Here is a 20407-nt window from a genome sequence, read left to right as displayed (position 1 = left end):
GAGCTTCTGCAATATACATGACCTGATCCATGACCACAATACCTCCCCCTTTATCAGCTGGCAGAATCACAATATCATGGTTGGAACTAAGCTCTTGAAGCCCTTGTTGTTCCAATAAAGTAAGATTGTGTTTAATATGTTTGTAACCAGGGGAGAAATGTAAATCCTTAATCACAAATTCCCTGAATATGGCCACATGTTTGTCCATAGGTAGTTGGAAGTTAGACTTCCCAAAATGGAAACCAGAAGAACTTTGAGAGCAATCATGATCTGTAAAAAATATTTTTAAATTAATCAAACGACAAAAGTCATTTAATTCATTCACAAGTGTTTGTTCAGAAACAAAGGAGGAAGGCACAAAATTTAGACCCTTGTTAAGAACTTTATTATGCACAGGTGACAGTTCAAAAGAGGATATATTATGCACATTGTTAATTATTTCACTATCTTCTGTAGCAACTGTTGTAGACTGCATGCCCCTTCTCCTATGTTTCCTGCCCCCCCTATGTGTTCTAATTCTAAAGGGTCCACTAAAGGTGTATGCTTGGCCACTGGGGACCCGTGGTTGGAGGGGCATTCAAAATCTGTGACCAAGGAAATATCCTCGTCCGTAACACTACTTGTAGAATAAGTATTTTTCTTCAATATTGATCTAGGCCTCTTTTTCTTGTTCACCCTGCTAACTGACTCATAAAATCTTACATTTCTCTGTGCAACAAAGGGTTTGCCTTTCTCATAATCTGTCAAATCACGCTGGAACTTTTGTGTTTTCTTTTTTACCAATTGTGTCTCCAAAGTGGCTAGGTCCTTGGCTAATTCTTTCATATGGTTGGAAAAAAACTGTTCATGTTCAAAAACCTGGGCTTCTAAACAATTATTATAAACTTCAGTGGTCTGTAATTCCACCATACATTCGTAATAGGATACAAGTGTGTCAACAAATAGCATGAACGCATCATGTTGTGTTTTGGCCCAATCTTTTGTCAACTGCTCATCAGTCAAGCCTACAAGAGGCTGGATTCGAATTCTGAGCCCACGATGAGTTATATTTTTTAACTTATAAGCTTTGAATAGCTTTAAGTGCCATACATTGGCTCTCAAAGCCCTCATATTTTTTGTAATTTTGTGAAACAGATTACTACATGCATGTCTAGTATCTCCTACATTTGAGTTGCCAGAATCGGATATATTAAGGCCAAAGGCTTCCAAATTATCTTTGTCAGCAGACAAACCCTGCCTAGGATTGCCTAGGATTTCTAAAGTGGGCTGGCATGAGAAGCTTAATAATATGGAATCTCTATGGATCACCAGGTTGGGTGCTTTGTTCAAACCTGGCCTAAATGAATGTTAATGTATATTTAATAGCTACTCATGCTGGCTGTGCAATGTGCAATTGATTTTCAGATTTAGACTTGTATATTATTTTGACATGTTTATTTTATTGTTTTGATATTTTGATATGACTCATGATATATTTTTTGATTTTTTGAGTTTTTATGTCGACTTTATACAAAGTATATTTTTGGTGTATACACCTTTAAAAATTTCCATTATTTAAGGAACATCAGGATGCACCATTTCCTATACATTCTCTCTTTGCACTGAAGAAGGCTATTGTTAGGCTGAAACCGGTTTGCAATGCTTTGTTTTATCTTGCCACAATAAAATATATTTTTCTGCTTGCCTTCAACCTTGTGCTGGCTCATTTTGTGTGATGTGATGCGATTTCGTTTGAGCCTTGCACTGGATCCACCGTGCGTGAATTTGGTTTGTTGAATTACCTGAGACATACCTCTCTGGACTACATGAAAAGAGACTTGGAGGAGCTCTCAGATTTTACAGCCCAGGCAGGTATGACCCTAGCCCTGAGTAGCATCCTGTCAGCACCCAGAATGATACCACAGTACAAGGAAAAAAATGATTGACTTCAACAATTGGCTAAGCTTCTGGTGCCATTCTAAGGGGATCCAGTATCTGTCTGCCTGGGATGAAATGATCAACAGACCATAATGCTTTGCCAAAGATGGCCTGCATCTGTTGCCCTTGGGATTCCAGATACTGGCTAAAGCTCTTGCCACCCCTATAGTGCCTTTTTTAGGCAAGGTTCAAATGACAAATTCACCACTGTAACAGGTACAAGCAAGCAAAATATGAGGGTAATGCTGCTTAGAGCTAGAAGTCTAAACCTCAAAATGCATTCACTCGAGCAACTCCTTAGAATGGAGAATATCAACATCTGTGCAGTGACAGAGACCTGGTTCAAGGCTCCAGAGAGCACCCCTGCATTACCAGGCTATAATTCATACCACACTTTTCGGCCACCTAACCTGGACCGGAACACTAAAGGCGGAGGCGTGTCCATTTTCATTAAGGATAGCCACACCTCCAGGCTAGTTGTTCAGCATAATCCCAGATTACCCAAGTACAACTAACTCTGGGCAAGACCGCAATCCAAATTGTAACTTGCTACAGATCCCCTGCCATGCCCCAGGATTCCCACTCCTCATTTCTTGATGTTGTTGTGTCTTTCGGCTTATCCCGGTTAGGGGTTGCCACAGCGGAACTCCATTCCACTAATGTTTGGTAGTGGATTTTTACGTGCCGAGTTACCAGCCCTGATGCACAACCTTCAACGAAGGCACGCTCATTCACGCATGCCTCCACACAGAAGAAGCTCTAGCTGAGAATCGAACGGGACAACGTCTTGCTGTGAGGCGACAATGCTACCTCAGCACCACTCCTCATTTCTTGATACACAGGAAAATATTAGCGTACAACCCAACATCCCCATAATGGGCGATTTCAACTACCCCACCATTAACTGGGAAAACTACTCATGTACCAACTCTTTTGCTTAACGTTTTCTGGAATTCATAAATTCCAACGCCTTGAATCAACTTATCCACACCCCCACCAGGGGCAGCAGTATCCTAGACCTGGTCACTACCAACATGGGCGACCGGTGTTCCACATCAGAGGTCAATTCCTCATTGGTCAGATCCGACCACAAGCTAATCACCCTAGACATCCACATCCCCCCCCCCCCCATTAGGGAAACCACTGTAAAAAAAATTCTCCAAAGCCAACTTCATGCTTTTTAAGACAGAAGTGGCAAACTTCACGGCACCCATGCAGACGGACAATAGAGGTACGACTGCTGATCTACACAAATGCACTTTTTATAAGCACTTGCATGAGTGCATGGATCCTGCTATCCCTAACAGAACCAAGATGCTATCATCCAAAAAAAGGAAGCCAAAATGGTGGTCCCCTGCCATAAACAAACTCTACAACAGAAGAAAGAAACTGTTGCAAAAAAAGAGTAAAATCCCATGATTGGAGGAACTCCCTGGTCAGCTTCAATAAGCAGCTGAGATCCCTCATAAAATCCTCCAAAGCTAGTTATGACAACAAAATCACCACTGATTCTAAAGACAACCACAAAGCATTTTATAGCTATGTCAAGAACCTTAATGGCAACACTTAGATCTGCTCTGAGTTACAGCACAATGGCACTAAATATACAGAACCAACTGATATTGCCAGCATCCTGGTAGATAGGTTCAGTGCTAACTTTACCCCTCTCTCACCCCCTAAAGGGCCCATCTCTATACCGGAAGAATGCAAAGTTCCTGTAGTCATGGGTACATAGGTAAAAGCCACACTCCAAAGCCAAGAACACAGCATCCATGGGACTTGACAACATACCAGGCTGCGTTCTACATGAATTACAGAATGAACTGGCACCCCACCTATGCACCATGTTCAATCATAGCCTCACCTCAGGCTTTGTGCCCACTGAATGGCGCACAGCGATGGTTATCCTACTACACAAAGGGGGAGCCACCACGGACCCCGGGAACTACCACCCCATTAGCCTAATGGGCCTGGTCTGCAAGGCCATGAAACATATCATCATGGAACTTTTAAACAAAAGACATTGGTAATCTCCACAAACTGGACCTACCTTTTACAAAGCTGAACTGGGTGGATCATGTCTCCTAAATCTAATAGACTTATTTGAAGCAGTCTCCAAAGCGTAGACGAGGGTAAGGCGGTTCACACAGCCTATCTAGATCTTGCCAAGGCTTTTGACACCATCCCCCACTCTGGAATTATAGATAAACTCACTAAACTAGGTATAAATCCCTATGTCACAAGATGGGTTGCCAACTGGCTCACTGACAGAACCCACACTGTGAAAGTAGCAGATTCCAAAACCAACTTCAGACCAGTGACAAGTAGAGTACCACAGGCTCAGTCCTGGGTCCTCTCCTGTTTGGTATCTACTTTTCTGAAGTACAGGCTAACACAGAAGATCTTTGGCTAATGAAGTTCGCAGATGACTGCAAACTAGGAGCCATAATCGAAACTCCTAACGATGTGGACATCCTACAAAAGGGCCTCACTGAGACAGATGCCTGGTGTCAAAGCCATTGCCTCAAGCTCAATGCCAAAAAATGCATTGTCATCCCCTTTGGTAAAAACTCTGTACCCATGAGCTACCCCATAGGTGGTAGTCTACTTAACACCAAAAGTGTGATAAGAGACTTTGGGACACAGGTGGACAGTAGTCTCTCCTTTGATAATCACATTGCCACAGTAGTCAGGAAATCCTTCTACGTGGCACACCTCATCACAAAAGGTTCCTCATCCAGGAAAAAAAAGGTCATTGTTCTCCTCTACTCGTCACTCATTAGACCCATTATAGAATACAACGCCCCTTTTGGTATGTACCTCACAAGACATCTACAACAACTGGAAAGGCCGCAGAAATACCTCACAAAGAGGATTACTGGCCTCAAACAGATGCCCTACGCAGACCGTCTCAAACTCCAGCTTTATTCCATCGCATATCGCCTACTCAGAGGTGATCTCTGCCTAACATACAAAGCTATGTCAAACCCAGAGCAGTTGGACATGCTCCACTTAAAAAAAATCCCAATTCCTCCGAGCTACAAGCTGTAGGGACCTAAAACTTGTCACCACAATAAACAGAACATGTTGGAGGGATAGATTCTTGTCCCAGAGGCTTCCCATACTCTGGAACAAACTACATATCTCTATCAGACAAAGCTCCTCATTAGCACGCTTCAAGAAAAATCTTGTTGATGGTATGGGAAATAGGAAATTCACCCCGGGGATCACCTCTGGGGCTCTGCTCGACAGGGGCACAGGTAAATAATTTTCTTAGGTGGCAAAAGCCAGGGTACCTTTTTGGCTAGGCTTATATAAGGCCCTAGGGCCAATATCCTAGTACCTACCTATGAAGTAGAGAAAGTTCCCCAGTGTCCTAGTCAAATTTCCCCTATTAGTATAAATACCACCTCCGGTCTCCCTTGAAAAGTTGCTCCTAGCTTAGTAGGACTAACCCGGTCAACAAATGGGTAAAAAAACAAAATGCTTACATGGCGTTGCCTTTTGAGTTCTCTTAACCCAAATTAACTAAATTCTGTAACCTATCAGGGTTTAGTGTTCTTCTCCTTCCATCCCTAAAGCCATTCATAAGACCCTTCCAGTTTTTTTGCCATTAAGTTTGTAATGCCCATCCCTCTAAGCCTCTAACCGGTCATGTCATGCTGTTGTCTTCTTTGTATTTCTTTATTCTTTATACCATCTTTTCTTCTTGTAACTGAAATCATAGAGATAGGGATGAAAGGTCAGACAGACAGAAACTACCTTTAGTTTCTTGTCTGTCATTACAGAATTTTGTTTCTCATTTTCACTAGGTTCTATTTTTTAAAGTTTCAAATAATCCAATATATCAGTGCTTCTGCCAACTGCAGGAAAGAAAAGTTAAATTACAGAAAAAAGCAGATAAAAGGAATTTTAAATATAGCATAAACTGTTAGTAGATGGTTTCTGAGTAATATACTTCATTTCTAAAATAACAATCACATTGATTGTGCATGCCATTGTGACAGAAGCTATTTTGACTTCTGTCTTCCTTTGGGAGCAATACAGAAAGTTCCACACCTTCACCATCCTTCATTTGTAAGTTTATACATTGAGATAATACACTTAGTCATTTAGAGCAAACAGAAGAATGAACTTGTTTGACTGTTGTTGATGCAAGTTAAGATTTTTTTTCATGGACTCTATTCTTGTTTGAGACTTCTGGGAACAGGGATCATCTTGGTGCTGCATCTCCATTTTCTCCATGATAGATCTGTCATCTGTTGACTTGCTAGTTACAGAAGTGCACTAATTTATCTTTCTGTCTCTTTGTATTGATCACAACACTAGAGCCTGCATGAAATAGATGAGCAGAGTGTTCCAGCTGTAGGTCACGGAGTCTTCCAGTTATGCTGGTATTTTTCTGGTTCACCTGTTTCATTGTGGTATCTGAAGTAGTTGGTAACACACAAGGCCGTTACCTTCTATATTTTAGGGTACTTATAATCCCAGGTTATTTTATTTATTATAAATAAAATAATAAATAGGTTAACTTAAGACCATATTTTAGATGTGCCCAGAAGGGGATTAGTCTTGAAGATGTCATTTTACAGTGTATATTCTTTGCCACTTTTTGGTCTCAGGACCATGGAAAGTTAGCAGAGTTAGTTTTGTTGAGTAAAAAATATATTTAACTACAAAAGGTTATAAATATCTATTTTCAAGTATAAATCTGGCATATGAAGTATAATTAAATTGTGTGGTAGTTCATCCTCAATATCCGTTGATGATGCATTCAGCTACTGTTTAGATTTTGCACTTAAGTACATTTAACCCGTTTTCTTGTCTTCAAGGGTACCAACATCAACTCTTCACATGGTTCCGAGCTACACAAGCAATCAGTAGAGTTGCCTCCCATAACGTCGGTGTCTGCTCTGTCAAATGAAGACATAATGCGGTACAGCAGGCAGCTTATAGTTCCTGACTTTGGAGTCAGAGGTATTTTAATGCTTTGATCTTCAAAGAAAGTATGATTATGATCATATGAATTGTTTGCTAGTTGCATCATGCTTGCTTGTTTATCTTTTTTAATGAATTGGATCAATATAGTAGGTTCAGATTTATAGTTTACATAGTAGCCAGGAGAATTACCCTGCATTGGACAGAAATATACATTTTTTTAATGAGAAATGTGGTGTTGGGGTCAAAAGGTACAAGTTCAGCAGGGCTGCTTCAGCATTGTGGTACATGGGTGCACACCAAGTTTATTACCTGGTGTTACTAATGTGGTGGCATTATACCCATGATCGAACTTAGCCATGCCCATGTGTAGTGTTCAATGCTTCTGTCTAAGAAGGACTTTGCAACAAAGACAGATGAAAGTGTTACTTAATAAATCCATGGAAAGTGAGCAGAGTTAATTTTGTTGAGTAAAAATATATTTAAGTACGAAAGGTTATAAAAATAAAGTTTCAATTATAAATCTGGCATATGAAGTGTAATTAAATTGTGTGGTAGTTCATCCTCAATATCCATTGATGATGCATTCAGCTACTGTTTAGATTTTGCACTTATTCTTAACAGAGGTTTTTAGTTTTGTGTTTCTCTTGTGTTGGCTTTTATTGCAATATGTTTTAGGTAGAATGTCAGGGTGGGGGTGGGGGGTTGTTCTTGTCCAAGAATTTAAGGCATAGGTCCCTTCTCATGAAAATATACAAGACTGAGAAGAGGGATGGCTCCTTAAGCCTGCCTGGATAACTCTGGTGTCCTTTCCCTTCATTTATTTTGGTTATGCCTCTTTCAGTACATTCAAGGTGAAGTATGTGTTTTGTTAAAGATAGGGGCATTGCACTCAGTGGTTGACTGAATTAGTGAGGTGTAAAGGAAATTTATGATCTCCTTATACTAAATGAGTATAGCCTGAGAATAATGTGAGCTAAACCTCAGGCCTTCCTTACTGTCTTGGTGACTGTTGATAAAAGGAGCAATTTCTGTCAATGAGTTTACCAAGATCCTTTATGATAGTATCCAGTTTGAGTAGTTTTTCCCATGATATTTTGTAATAATTCCCGTTCTATGAGGTACACATATCTCTCAACCACTAAGAGCAAAAAATTTGGAGAAAGGCCTAAAAATTGGGACACATTTTAAATATTGTTCTTATAAACTTAAAACATTGCTAGAATAACAGGATTTGCATTAACATGCATTTTTTCAGAAGGACATGAAGTCTGAAACTTAAATGTATGCCATTATTTAGTGACTTCAAACCTCAGTGATTTGCCAGAGAAACACATTTTTTTGAGGAATAGATAAAAAATATGAGGCAAAAATCTGAAGAGTTGAGAGGTATGGAGGTACAGTTATTTCTGAATTTAGTATATAAGCAGCAAGGTGGTAGGACACAGAAGAACAAAGCCCTCCAGCAAAAATACTTTGAATTCTGAATGTCAGCATTTTACTTTTTAATTTTTTTTTTAAATCAGCATCACTGATAAATTTTCACAAAATCAGGACCACACTTCAGGTAGGAAGTCAGACAGTTGGCTACCTATATAAGAGACAGCCCAAACTCACCACAGTGATGCCCAGCACTTGTGCACACACTTTAAGTACTTGGTATATCTATGCATACTTGACAAGAGTATCCTTTTGAAGTGTGTAAGCTCATGAACTGACCTTCGATTAGAAGGTTAGTAATATTTTTGACAACATCAGTGTCTATATAGGTTCATAGGTAGGTACTAGGCTATCGGCCCAAGGGCCTATGTAAGCCTAGCCAACAAGGTTCCATGGCTTACGCCACCCAAGAAAGTTATTTTCCTGTGCCACTGTCGAGCAGAGACACAGAAGTGATCCCCAGGGTGTATTTCCTATTTCCCATCCACTCATCAAGATTTTTCTTGAAGAGTGCTAATGAAGAACTTTGCTTGACATAGATGGGTAGCTTGTTCCAGAGTATAGGAAGTCTCTGGGACAGGAATCTATCCCTCCAGCATGTCCTGTTTATTGTGGTGACAAGGTTTAGGTCCCTAGAGCGTGTAGCTTGGAGAGATTGGGATTTCTTTAGGTGTAGCATGTCCAGCAGCTCTGGGTTTGACATAGCTTTATATGTTAGGCAGAGATCACCTCGGAGTAGGCGATATGCTACAGAGTAAAGCTGGAGTTTTTTGAGGCGGTCAGTGTAGGTCATTTGTTTGAGGCCAGTAATCCTCTTTGTGAGGTACTTCTGTGGCCTTTTAAAGCTGCTGCAGATGTCTTGTGAGGTACATTCCAAAAGGGGCGTTGTACTCTATAATGGGTCTAATGAGTGAAGAGTAGAGGGGAACAATGACCTTTTTTTCCTGGATGAGAACCCTTTTATGATGAGGTGTGCCACGTAGAAGGACTTCCTGACTACTATGGCGATGTGACTATCAAAGGAGAGACTACTGTCCACCTGGGTCCCAAGGTCTCTTATCACGTATTCGGTGTTAAGTAGATTGCTGCCTATGTTGTAGTTCATGGGTACAGAGTTTTTACCACAGGGGATGACACTGCACTTTTTGACATTGAGTTTGAGGCCATGGCTCTGACACCAGCCATCTGTCTCAGTGAGGCCCTTCTGTAGGATGTCCACATCATTTGGGGACTTGACTATGGCTCCTAGTTTGCAGTCATCTGCGAACGTCATTAGCCAGAGACCTTCTGTGTTAGCCTGTACTTCAGAGAAGTAGATACCAACCGGGAGAGGTCCCAGGATGGAACCCTGTGGTACTCCACTTGTCACTGCTTTGAGGTCAAATGTGGAGTCTGCAACTTTTACAGTGTGGGTTCTGACTTGTGATGTAGGGATTTATACCAAGTTTAGTGAGTTTAGCTATAATTCCAGAATGGGGGATGATGTCGAAAGCCTTGGCGAGGTCAAGATAGGCTGTGTGAACCACCTTACCCTCATCCACGGCTTTGGTGACTGCCTCAAAGAAGTCAATCAGGTTCAGGAGGCATGATCTGCCTTTCACAAACCCGAACTGGGTGGGATCCAGAGTTTGGAGGGTACCAGTGTCTTTGAGTTCCATGATGATACGTTCCATGGCCTTGCAGACCAGGCTCGTCAGGCTAATAGGTCGATAGTTCCTGGGATCAGTGGTGGCTCCCCCTTTGTGGAGTGGGATAACTGTTGCTGTGCACCATTCAGTGGGCACAAAGCCTGATGCGAGGCTATTATTGAACATGGTGCTCACGTGTGCTCATAGATTTATTTATTTATTTATTTTACATTTGTTAACTGGGGGTGTCTGACTGAGCCGAAAAGGCCCTTTTTCAGCAGAGTCCCTGGGAGAAGAGCTCCACAAAGAAAAATTACAGATACATTTAGTTAGACATGATCAGTATACACATAAATTACAAAAGACATGTGTTTACAGTGGTATGTGGCACATCAGCAGTTACAGTGGAGAGAACAAACAAAAAAAATTAATCTAAAAATAAAAGTAATTAATACATTTGTGGTGTACAGCTGAAATTTGGAACATAGGTAGAATACATACATAGTACACAGGTACAGTACATACATTGTAGATTAGCCAGTGTTTGTGAGTAAGAGTGAAAACTGTTATCAAGTACTCTAGGTTTAGTATGTGTACCTTATCTCTTTTGTAGACTATTAGAAAAAAGGGTACTTGCGTATTATCGCAATTAACAGGTCGCTAAGCTTCCTGGCTGAAATTTATAATTTATCAAGCATTGAACTTACAACCAGTTGATATTATCCATAATGTCTACATCCCATTTTATATGTAAGTAAAAACTGAAGGAAGTTCTTCCGTGGTTGTATGCTGTATTGTTTTTCATTCTAGGCATAGAATTTCAAATTGAACCAGATCAGACATTCTATTATATGTAAATTTAATCCATTATTGAATACCTGCAACAACCTGAAAAATGTGTAATTCCTTACTAGGAAAATAAAAAGTTATCAGAGTGGAAAACTTTAAATATTGAACTGTCACTGTTATGTTTTTCTTATAGGTTATGTTCAGGTTACCTCTTTCTGGTCTATTCGACATTGTCTGAGCCTGTTACTGTATTCCTTTTTTCGGTACTTGCTTATTATCGCAACCATATTACAAACAAGTCACTCTTGTACAAAACGCAATTAACAGGTCACAGAAAACGTAAGTACCAACATTTGTAGTCATAAACACAGTCAAACAGAACTTTAAAAAACGTTTGCCTGTGTAAAACTGCTTGTTAAAGAGAAAATCTCGATTAAGAAAGTGGGTGTATAAATCTAAAGCTCAGACCAAAAATATGAGGCAAAAAATCAGAACATTCTGCAAAAATCTGGATAGTTGTGAGGCATGAGGCCCCCCACAAGTACCAGTCTCAAACTGTGAGCAGATCTAGTGGCATTGATATATTAATTAAGTACAATGAATGTCAGGATCATTACTTTCTACCTTCTGTCTCCAAAATGTAGAACAGTACTTCTTGTAGTATGTTTGGAGCAAATGGGCAAAACGTGGAGCACTCTCCAGCGACTTCAGCCCGGAAGCTTAGCGAGTTGTTAACCGTTTATTCATATTTTAAACCAGTAGTTTTGATAAGTAAATACTGGGTCATATTAATTATGGGTATTTGATAACAAAATTCTTAATGACTGTGTGCATAAACCCTTTCGGGAGGAACAGACTATACTGAGTCTCAGAATAAGGATCGCTCTTACAACAAGGTAAATGCCGCTAAACTGGTATAATTGCTGTCACTCACATGTTGTATACCTGTCAACTGTCCAGATTTTCATATTTTGGTCTGCTCTTCGTAAAATGTGTGTGTTTTTCTGGCAAATCGCTGAGGATTTGAGTCATTAAATAATGACGCACATTTGAGTTACAGACTTTATATACTCCCAAAAATGCATGCTAATACAAAAACCAGTTATTCCATTAGTTTTCCAGGTATATAAAGTCCATCTCCAAAATGTAGAACACTACTTCTTGTAGTATGGTTGGAGCAAATGGCCAAAATGTGGAGCACTCACCAGCAATTTCAGCCAGGAAGCTTAGCGACCTGTTAATTGCATGTTGTTTCTAAAGTGGTTGCGATAATACGCAAGTACCCTTTTTTCTAATAGTCTACAAAAGACATCTTTAGGGCTTGGGATAAGCCCTGGCTGCTGTCTGCTCCTCGCCCAGTGTCCAACCTCTGTGGTATGTAATTATTTTCAGCTTGTCTGCTGCTCATCATACCAAATGTTGTTTTTCTAATTTTGTTTTTGACTATTTGATCAGTCCGCCTAATAACTCTTTTGTACCTGTTGCTGCTATTATTGTCTTGTAAGCCTGTATTGTTAAATAGTGTAATTACTAAGCTATTTTAAATTTCTGTGGCTTGCTTGCGGTTTAACACTGATAAGGAGTATCTTTATTTGCGCCGTTTGAACAGCCCATTGCGTATAGTTGTGCCCCTAGGGCTTACTGTAAGCGGAAGGAGTTTAAAATTTGACAAGGTGTCTTTTCGCACCTTTTAAAAGACCAGATTGTATGCTTATTCCCTAAGTGTTTATTGTAAGTGTAACGTATTTATCGTTGAGATTGAAAGCAGAGTGTGGCTTGCTTAAGGTTGAATATTGATAAGGCGTCCATTTCGCACCTTTTTACAGCCCACAGTGTTTGCTTGTGGCAGACTGGTATACAAACTGCTTGGCCAAGCCCAATTAACCGTGATTTTAAAGTACTAACAGATCTTCAATCTGGTTAGGGCTAAGTGAACCACACAACACTTATGGATTTTTATTAGGGTATGCAAGCTAATTGAGCTGCGAGCTGTGCTTGCTCACAGTTTGAGTTGTTTTTTTGTAGCACTAGAGTCTCTGCCTCTGGAGGATTAGTAAGCGGATATCGGAAAAATCACTAAAACCCCAACTCACAGGGATTTTCTCTGTGCGTGCATGTTTTTTACTGAATATTTAAAGAGAAATTGAGACTTATGCAGCTCCACCTAAGCGCTTATCCTTACCATCGGATTATTTCATAATTGCTTACTCTACTGTTAAAAGCCAATAAACAGCTGTCAAAGATGCACTATCTCTGAGTGTGCCTGTTCTTTATTGGGCATCTATCACGCAAAAGGTTATACAGCGCTACCTAAGCGCTTACCCTTATCAGCGGATTATTTTATAAATCTAATGCTACTGTTAAAGACAGTAAACGGCTTTATAAAATACACCATCCCTGAGCGTGCCTGCTCTTTATTGAACTTTTAAGTGTATAAAAGGCCCATGTAGCACCACCTAAGCGCTTGCCCTTACCAGAGGATTAGATAATACTACCTCCACAGTTAAAAGCCAGAAAACGACAATATAAATACACCAATTTTCTGAGCCTGCCTGTTCTTTATTGATCATTTAAAGCAGAGAAAGGCTAATGCAGCGCCACCTAAGCGCTTACTCTTACCAGTGATTATTATACATTTCTAACTCCACTCTTAAAAGCCAGTAAACGGCTTTAAAAAACACAACCTTCACATAGAGAATCGTAAAGGGCCAGGGCTAAATGTACCCCCCTCCAACAGTGCTTACAAAGGGGTATATAACTATTTGCATATTAGAGTTTGGTATTGCTGCTACTAAAGAATTAGATTTATATTTACAAACATTGTTATAATTAGTTTGACTGCTGCTGTTAAGTAGAGTGGAATTTGTTTCTTTATTTATACTGCTATAAAAAAAAAAAGAAAAAAGGGCACATAACTATTGCATTATAGAGTTTTGCATTGCTGCTATCAAAGATTTAGTAATGTTTCACTGCTAACCAGAACTAATGTCCCTGTGAAAGACTGTTTAATTTAATATTCTTAGGTTTTTGGAAATTTATACAGGATATTGAAATATTTGTCTCTGGGAATGATTAGTGTTATTCTGAGTATTTATACCTCTGCTTTGTGATATCTCTTGTTCTTCATTTCTACCTTGTCTCTCTTGCCTCCTAAAGTTACTCTACTCATCCTGTGTTTCCAGTGCTAGTCAGCAGGAAGCTAAAGAACCCTCTCCAAATATCGGCGGCTCACCTCATTGCATAACTACCCTACAATCCCTCTTTCAAGGAAACCAGTAAAGTATGTCTGCTGAATAATTCCTACAAAAAAGACTTTCTATTTATTGCACCACTAGCACAAGTGTTAAAGCCAGTCCTGAGCTAGGACAGCCAGCAGCCTGTACTCCCCCCTCTTCTGCATCTCCACTACCTCTCTCCTCCTACCTGCATAGATACCCCTCTTGTCTTACACACACTGTTCCTTACTGTTTACTAACTTACTCCCTCTCATACAAGCCTGCAATACTTGAACTGTCCACTAGGTGGCACCCGTATTTCAGCCATAATCTCCTCTTACCCTTCTCCCATGACCAGCTACTTACCCCAATTTCTTCAGCTCAGTAGTCCCCAAAGTGCTATTTAGTCCTCTCTTTATTTCCCCTCAACTTCTACTGTCCAGACACCTTTCTAGCCTCTATACTATCCCAACCTACCACCTGGAATTAGTCCAGCTGATTATTTTTCGCTAACTGCTTCATTATCTGTTTCTACCTACTCCGTTCACTCCGCTCCCACCCCCAGGGGTCCTACCCTTATACTTACTAAACCACACCTCTTCCTCTTACCATTACTCCCTTAACACACCTCTTGCTGTTACCATTAATCTTCAAACACACTCTTCCTCCTACCTTTACTCTCCTAACACTCTCCAATTACCCAATTTCTTTCATATCTAACCACTCACCACTCCCCTTTTAATCATACCACAACCTTCTCCCTTCTTTCATTCCCACCCTTTTTTACTTCTATATTCTACCAACAGATTATCTATACTTATTCATACAATGTTTAAACCACCCACCCCATCTTATGTCCTACTCTTATTCACACTCTCACTACTACCTCCTTTAATCTTCACCCATCTACTCTCCTCCTTTGAACACCCATTATGTCCATACATAAACTAGCGTTTCTCCCCGGGCCTCCGCTGAAAACAGGCTCTGTGGAACCTAGTCGGACATTCCCGGTCAACAAATGTTAAATAAATAAATAAATAAATAAAAATAAAAAAGGAAACTAACTCTCCAATCCCTCCTATCCTTTTTATCCATGCTAATATAACATCTTCAACTAACTACATACTTCCTAAGTATCATAGAACACTACACATAAAATACAACTATCTATATCCCAGGAAAGGCCTACTTCTACACAGCAAATTCTCTAACCCAAACTATCTAAGTCCACTACTCTCATTAAAGGATGGTGACATCCACCCTAACCCAGGCCCAATAACTACTCCTGTCTCTCTCCATAACCACAAACAGTCACCTACTCATGCCCTCTCTAAACCATCTACTCCCTCTTAATAGCTCATCTTAACATATGTAGCATTAACAATAAAGTAACTCAACTCCAAGCTCTAACTGAAGTCTACTTCTTTGATATTCTCTGCTTAACAGAAACATGGTTAAAACCTGTAACCAAAGACAATGAAATCATCCCACCTGGATACAATATCCTGAGACTAGACAGAGCAACCAAGAAAGGTGGTGAGGTTGCTCTTCTATATAAATCTAGCTTATAAATCTAGCTTACAATTAACCACTCACGACTGTAAACTACCCATAGACTCCAATGCAGAATTTCTTATCTCCAAACTTCATCTTAACAACGCCAAATCCATCTATATTATCTGTATGTATCTACCACCTGGTAACAACACTGCCACCATGGAAAATATACTTTGTTGGCTTTCCCAACACCTGCCCCAAGAAACCATAATCCTAGGCGACACAAACATTGATTGGAAGATTGGAACTGCCACTGTAGCAGTCTCCCCACAACCCATATTAACCTATATGGGTATTCTCAAACCATTACCTACCCCACCAGGATAAATAAATCTAACAAGAAAGCAACCTTACTAGACTGGATTCTCATAAACCATCATCCTCACATTTATGAGTCTGGAACTCTTCCCTGATGATTTAAGTGATCACTTACTTACTTGCATCATCAGGCATAAAACCAATACTCCCATTCCAACATCTGTTAAAAATATCAGATCTAAAAAGAACTTTAACCCTGAACTATCCAAATGGAACTAAGAGCTTGCAACTGGTCTCCCTTACAACACCTCTCTTTAGATGAAGCTGTTAATTACTTTAACTCTAACTTCCTTGCCATTCTCGACCTCCATGCTCCAACCAGATCAATTAGAATTAAAACCAACTCTGCACCATGGCTGTCAAAAGAAACCAAAAACAAAATAAATCTTAAAAATAAACTTTGGGCAAAATGGAGAAAGACTAAAAACCCTGTATATCAGCAAACCTTTAGACAGCTAAGAAATGAAACAAAGAAAGCTATAATTTCCAATAAAAGAAACTACTACCTACAATCTCAACAAGCTAATCAAAACAACCCACAATTATTTTGGACTAGCATTAACCAAATACTCCATCCAGGTCAATCCACTACTCCAAACCCTCAAAATCCTGACCACAAAAAATTCAATGCATACAGCCAATGCTTTTAATACCATTTTTACTAATGCTATCCAAACACAAGCTAGTCAACTATCACCTAATAACTTTACTCTACCTTCCTATAAATCAACCTCAACTCCTCCTTTTCATATTCAACCTGTCCCAACAACATATATTCTAACCCTACTACAGAAACTAAAACCATGCTCTCCCTCAGCGGACCAACTACCTGCTGAATTCCTACATCAGTCAGCCAAAGCTATTGCTTATCCCATTTCCGTTCTGATAAATAGAACTATTACCAAAAGTCATATCCCTAGCTTATGGAAAATTTCCCATATTATCCCCTTCCATAAAGGTGGACACTCCACTGAACTCTCCAACTACTGCCCTATTGCCCTTCTCTCTCCTTTGGCAAAGATCATGGAGAAATGCATTCATGGACAATTACTTGTCCATCTAACCCAAAATAATTTAATTTCCAACTGTCAACATGGATTCAGACCTTCACATAGCACTACCACTGCACTTCTTTCCTTCACAGATTGTATCAATAAAAACCGCAACCTTAACAAGCTTTCTTCAGCACTATTTATTGACCTAAAGCTTTTGACATGGTAAATCACCAGATTCTCATCAAAATACTTAAATCCCTGTCACTAGATACATCGTCCACAAAGTGGTTCCAGTCCATCTAGATAAAAGACAACATGCCGTACATTGGCACAAGTCTCTATCTACCCTCCTGCCCGTTGACCTTGGTGTCCATCAAGGGTCCATCCTAGGACCTCTACTTTTTTCCATATTTATTAATGACCTTCATCTTGCCATCCCCCAAGCCACATGCATACAATATGCTGATGACTCCACACTGATATGCTCAGCCACTTCCTCTTCTGAACTTCATTCTCTTACCCAGAATGTATTTAACACAGTTGAACAATGGTTTACACATAGGTGCCTTCTCCTAAAACCCAAAAAGACCAAACTCCTTCTTTTCTCTCCTACCCAAAAGCCCTCTCCTCTTGATTTCTCAGTTATCAATGCCAATAAAACTATTATATCACCAGATCCAACCACCAAACTATTGGGTATCACTACTGACAACAATCTCGACTTTGATATCCATATTAATAATACTATAAAAACTGTCAACAAAAAACTTGGCTCTCTCTCTCTCTCTATAGGATTAAAACCTTCCTTTTACCTACAACTAAATCCACTATAGCTCACACTCATCTAATCTCTACACTTCTTTATGCATCACCCATTTTTACTAAGCTATCAAAAAATAACCTTAGCAAATTGGAAATATCCTACATTAACATTGCCAGATTTGCTACAGGCAACCCATTTAAAACCCACCATTGTATTCATTTAAAGCAGCTGGGATGGCTGGAACTACAAAACCTGATTAAATTCCATCAACTATCTATAGCCCACAACACTCTTTACAAACCTTCCGAAACTCCTATTCTATCCACACTCATCACCCCCTACAAAAATCTGAAGTCCTTAAGGTCTTCTCACAAACTTCTAGTACTTGCCTCTAAACCAAACAACAAGGCTGGCGATTCCCTCTTCTCTAATACTGTCGGAAAAGCCTGGAATCTCCTTCCTAATGAACTTTCCTCACTTCCCTCGCTATCACTCTTCAAAAACAAATTGAAAGTGTTCCTCAGAACACAATGGTTATGCCCCTGTACTAACCCTGACTAGTTATGTGTCTCTTCATACTTTGCTCTACCTACCCTTTCTACTCATAAACTATGATTTCTTCCTTATTGACCGCAATACTATCTCCCTCTAGAACACCACATAGTGTACAGTATGCTATATTATGCCTGCACTCAGCACTGACGAAATTACTGTGTTAACCTGTAATATGCATTGTAATTATGATTCTTTGTTTAATGTTACCTATTTGTTATGTTGTTGTTTTTCATTGTTCTGCCTTGGAGCTCATCTCCCTGGGCCTGTACTAAAAATGGACATGTATCCAGTTAGACTAGCCCGGTCAACAAATTTAAAATTAAAGTAAAATATGATAAATAAAATAAAGAGATGACTTCTGTGTGGTCTGTAAGAGAATGCCTGATCTGGTTCAGTTTGAAAATCTGTGCCTAGAATACACTGCTGTAGGAGCCAAAACAAGATTGATAAATATCAAAAACTAAAAAAAAAAAATATATATATCATGTTCCTGCAAACATTCCATGTCCATACTGTTGGGAGTATGAGAGAGGCATAGGAGAGTGTTGGCAATAGATCAGATGGATCAGTAGTCTTTTCTAGAGTGTAAGGTGAGGTGGGAAATGCCTTGTATAGGAGACGTAGTTTTGTATGTGTCTTTTTGATGGTATTTTTGATGTGCAAGTCAAATTTTAGCTCATTACACACAACCAGTAGTTCACCAAGCAGTTTATATACAAATTGTTTTGTATGGAAAGGATGTGTGTTATTTGTGTTTTTTATACTCTAAAAAGGCTTTTTAGCTGAAGTACTAAGAGAGATTTTATCTGAATAAAATACTACTATTTAGAAAACTGCTTGGTGGATTCCTGGTCATTTGTGATCTGTTGCTGCATCTAATATTTAGTTGTACTGTGGTCTCTAACTAAATTTTAGTTTATTATCTATGTTGACCCCAAGCAATTCAGCATGTGTAACAACCTCAAGTCTAGTATTTGGTGTGGATGATGTAGTAAAGGTACTTTTGTGATCAGAGTACTGTTACAGGATGAAAATTAGAATTTTTGTTTTGTTTGGGTTCAGCAGAAGATTGGCTTGATTAAAAAAAGATCCAGTGGAGGAGTAGGATAATTGTATAATAGTTTATAATATTGGCACGCTTGGAGCTGTGCAGATTAGAGTGGAGTAATCTGCATATTGAACCAGGGAGCCTTGTCCCACTGCAGTATGAAGGTTATTTATGAAAGTACTATAGAGGAGAGGACCAAGGATTGAGCCCTGGAGAGAGAGACCGAGACAGAGAGAAAGTTCTTAAACCATGTTAAGGTAGATGTGGAAAAACAAAGGTAGAATAATGTTTATAGTATGGGATACTGTATCAAATGCTTTGGACAGATCCAGGAATAAGGCAGAGACTAGTTTATTAATTACTGATTCGTTTTTTTGTTTCTCTGATCCTTTTGAATTTTAGCATTATATAAAGATGTTAGTTAATTAATGGTGTTAGAACCTTTGAAGACATACCACTGAAGTGTTAGTTTATTTTGGTTTTGACAACCATTTAAATACGTTTTATGTGCACCAAAATAGCTGATATTGTGTCTGTGTAATTAAATCTGGATTCCATTGTATTTGGCTTAAGCCTGACAAGTAGAACTGTAAAAACATCTGTATAATGCAATGCTTGAGGTTCTGGTTTTCTTGACTGTATGTTCTTTTGAGATAGAGGTGAACCTTTGTGGGTATTTTCTTCAGCATCTCTTCTTATGTAGAGTTAGATAACATGCATATGCTAACAACACAGGTCTGCTTCTTAGAGTTTAGCCTCTATTATTGCTGTATGTGGTGGCAACTAAAGAAGTGATTCATTTGAGCTGTGATAGAGGATATGAATTGCCTATACATAGTAAGTAAGGCCTTATTAAGTTAAATGTTCTTTGCTGCCAAAAAAAGGCAATTCTGGAAAATGGAAATCAGCATTAAAACCAACTGTAATTGAAGTATTGAATGTTTTAAAGAAGATTTACAGAGTAGAGTTATGATGTTTAGAAAAGGGAAAGAGAAAATTGCATAGATATAAATGATTTTGTGGAAATAGTACATGCAGAATAATGTTTAGGAGGAGGAAGAGGAGTGAGGTTTAAGGTAAGCCAGGAATTGAGCAACTTCTGTAATGCTGGAGTGAATAACTGATTAAAAAATACCTTATATGTAATGTAATGTAATGTATAACACATGAATATGGCAAACAAATTAATATGGCTTGTTTTCTTTTCTGTTAATCTAGGTCTGCTTGTCTTTTTTAAGTGATAA

At 39.2% G+C, this 20407-nt stretch overlaps 1 protein-coding gene across 2 annotated transcripts in view; it reads left to right on the top strand.

Moving 5' to 3' along the window:
* Positions 1 to 20407, top strand: part of MOCS3 (molybdenum cofactor synthesis 3) — an 851577-nt gene that overhangs the window by 35991 nt on the left and 795179 nt on the right. For both annotated transcript variants that reach the window (XM_044076166.1, XM_044076158.1), the window contains exon 2: positions 6750 to 6894. In XM_044076166.1, coding sequence (XP_043932101.1) covers positions 6750 to 6894 — 145 coding nt within the window. The remainder of the gene's footprint in view (positions 1 to 6749; positions 6895 to 20407) is intronic.

Source organism: Protopterus annectens, chromosome 1.part1 (genome assembly GCF_019279795.1).
Source record: "Protopterus annectens isolate FY-2018-M chromosome 1.part1, PAN1.0, whole genome shotgun sequence".
Taxonomy (NCBI): Eukaryota; Metazoa; Chordata; order Ceratodontiformes; family Protopteridae; genus Protopterus; species Protopterus annectens.
Note: the sequence above shows the minus strand (reverse complement) of the source record. Positions and strands in the feature narration are given on the sequence as shown.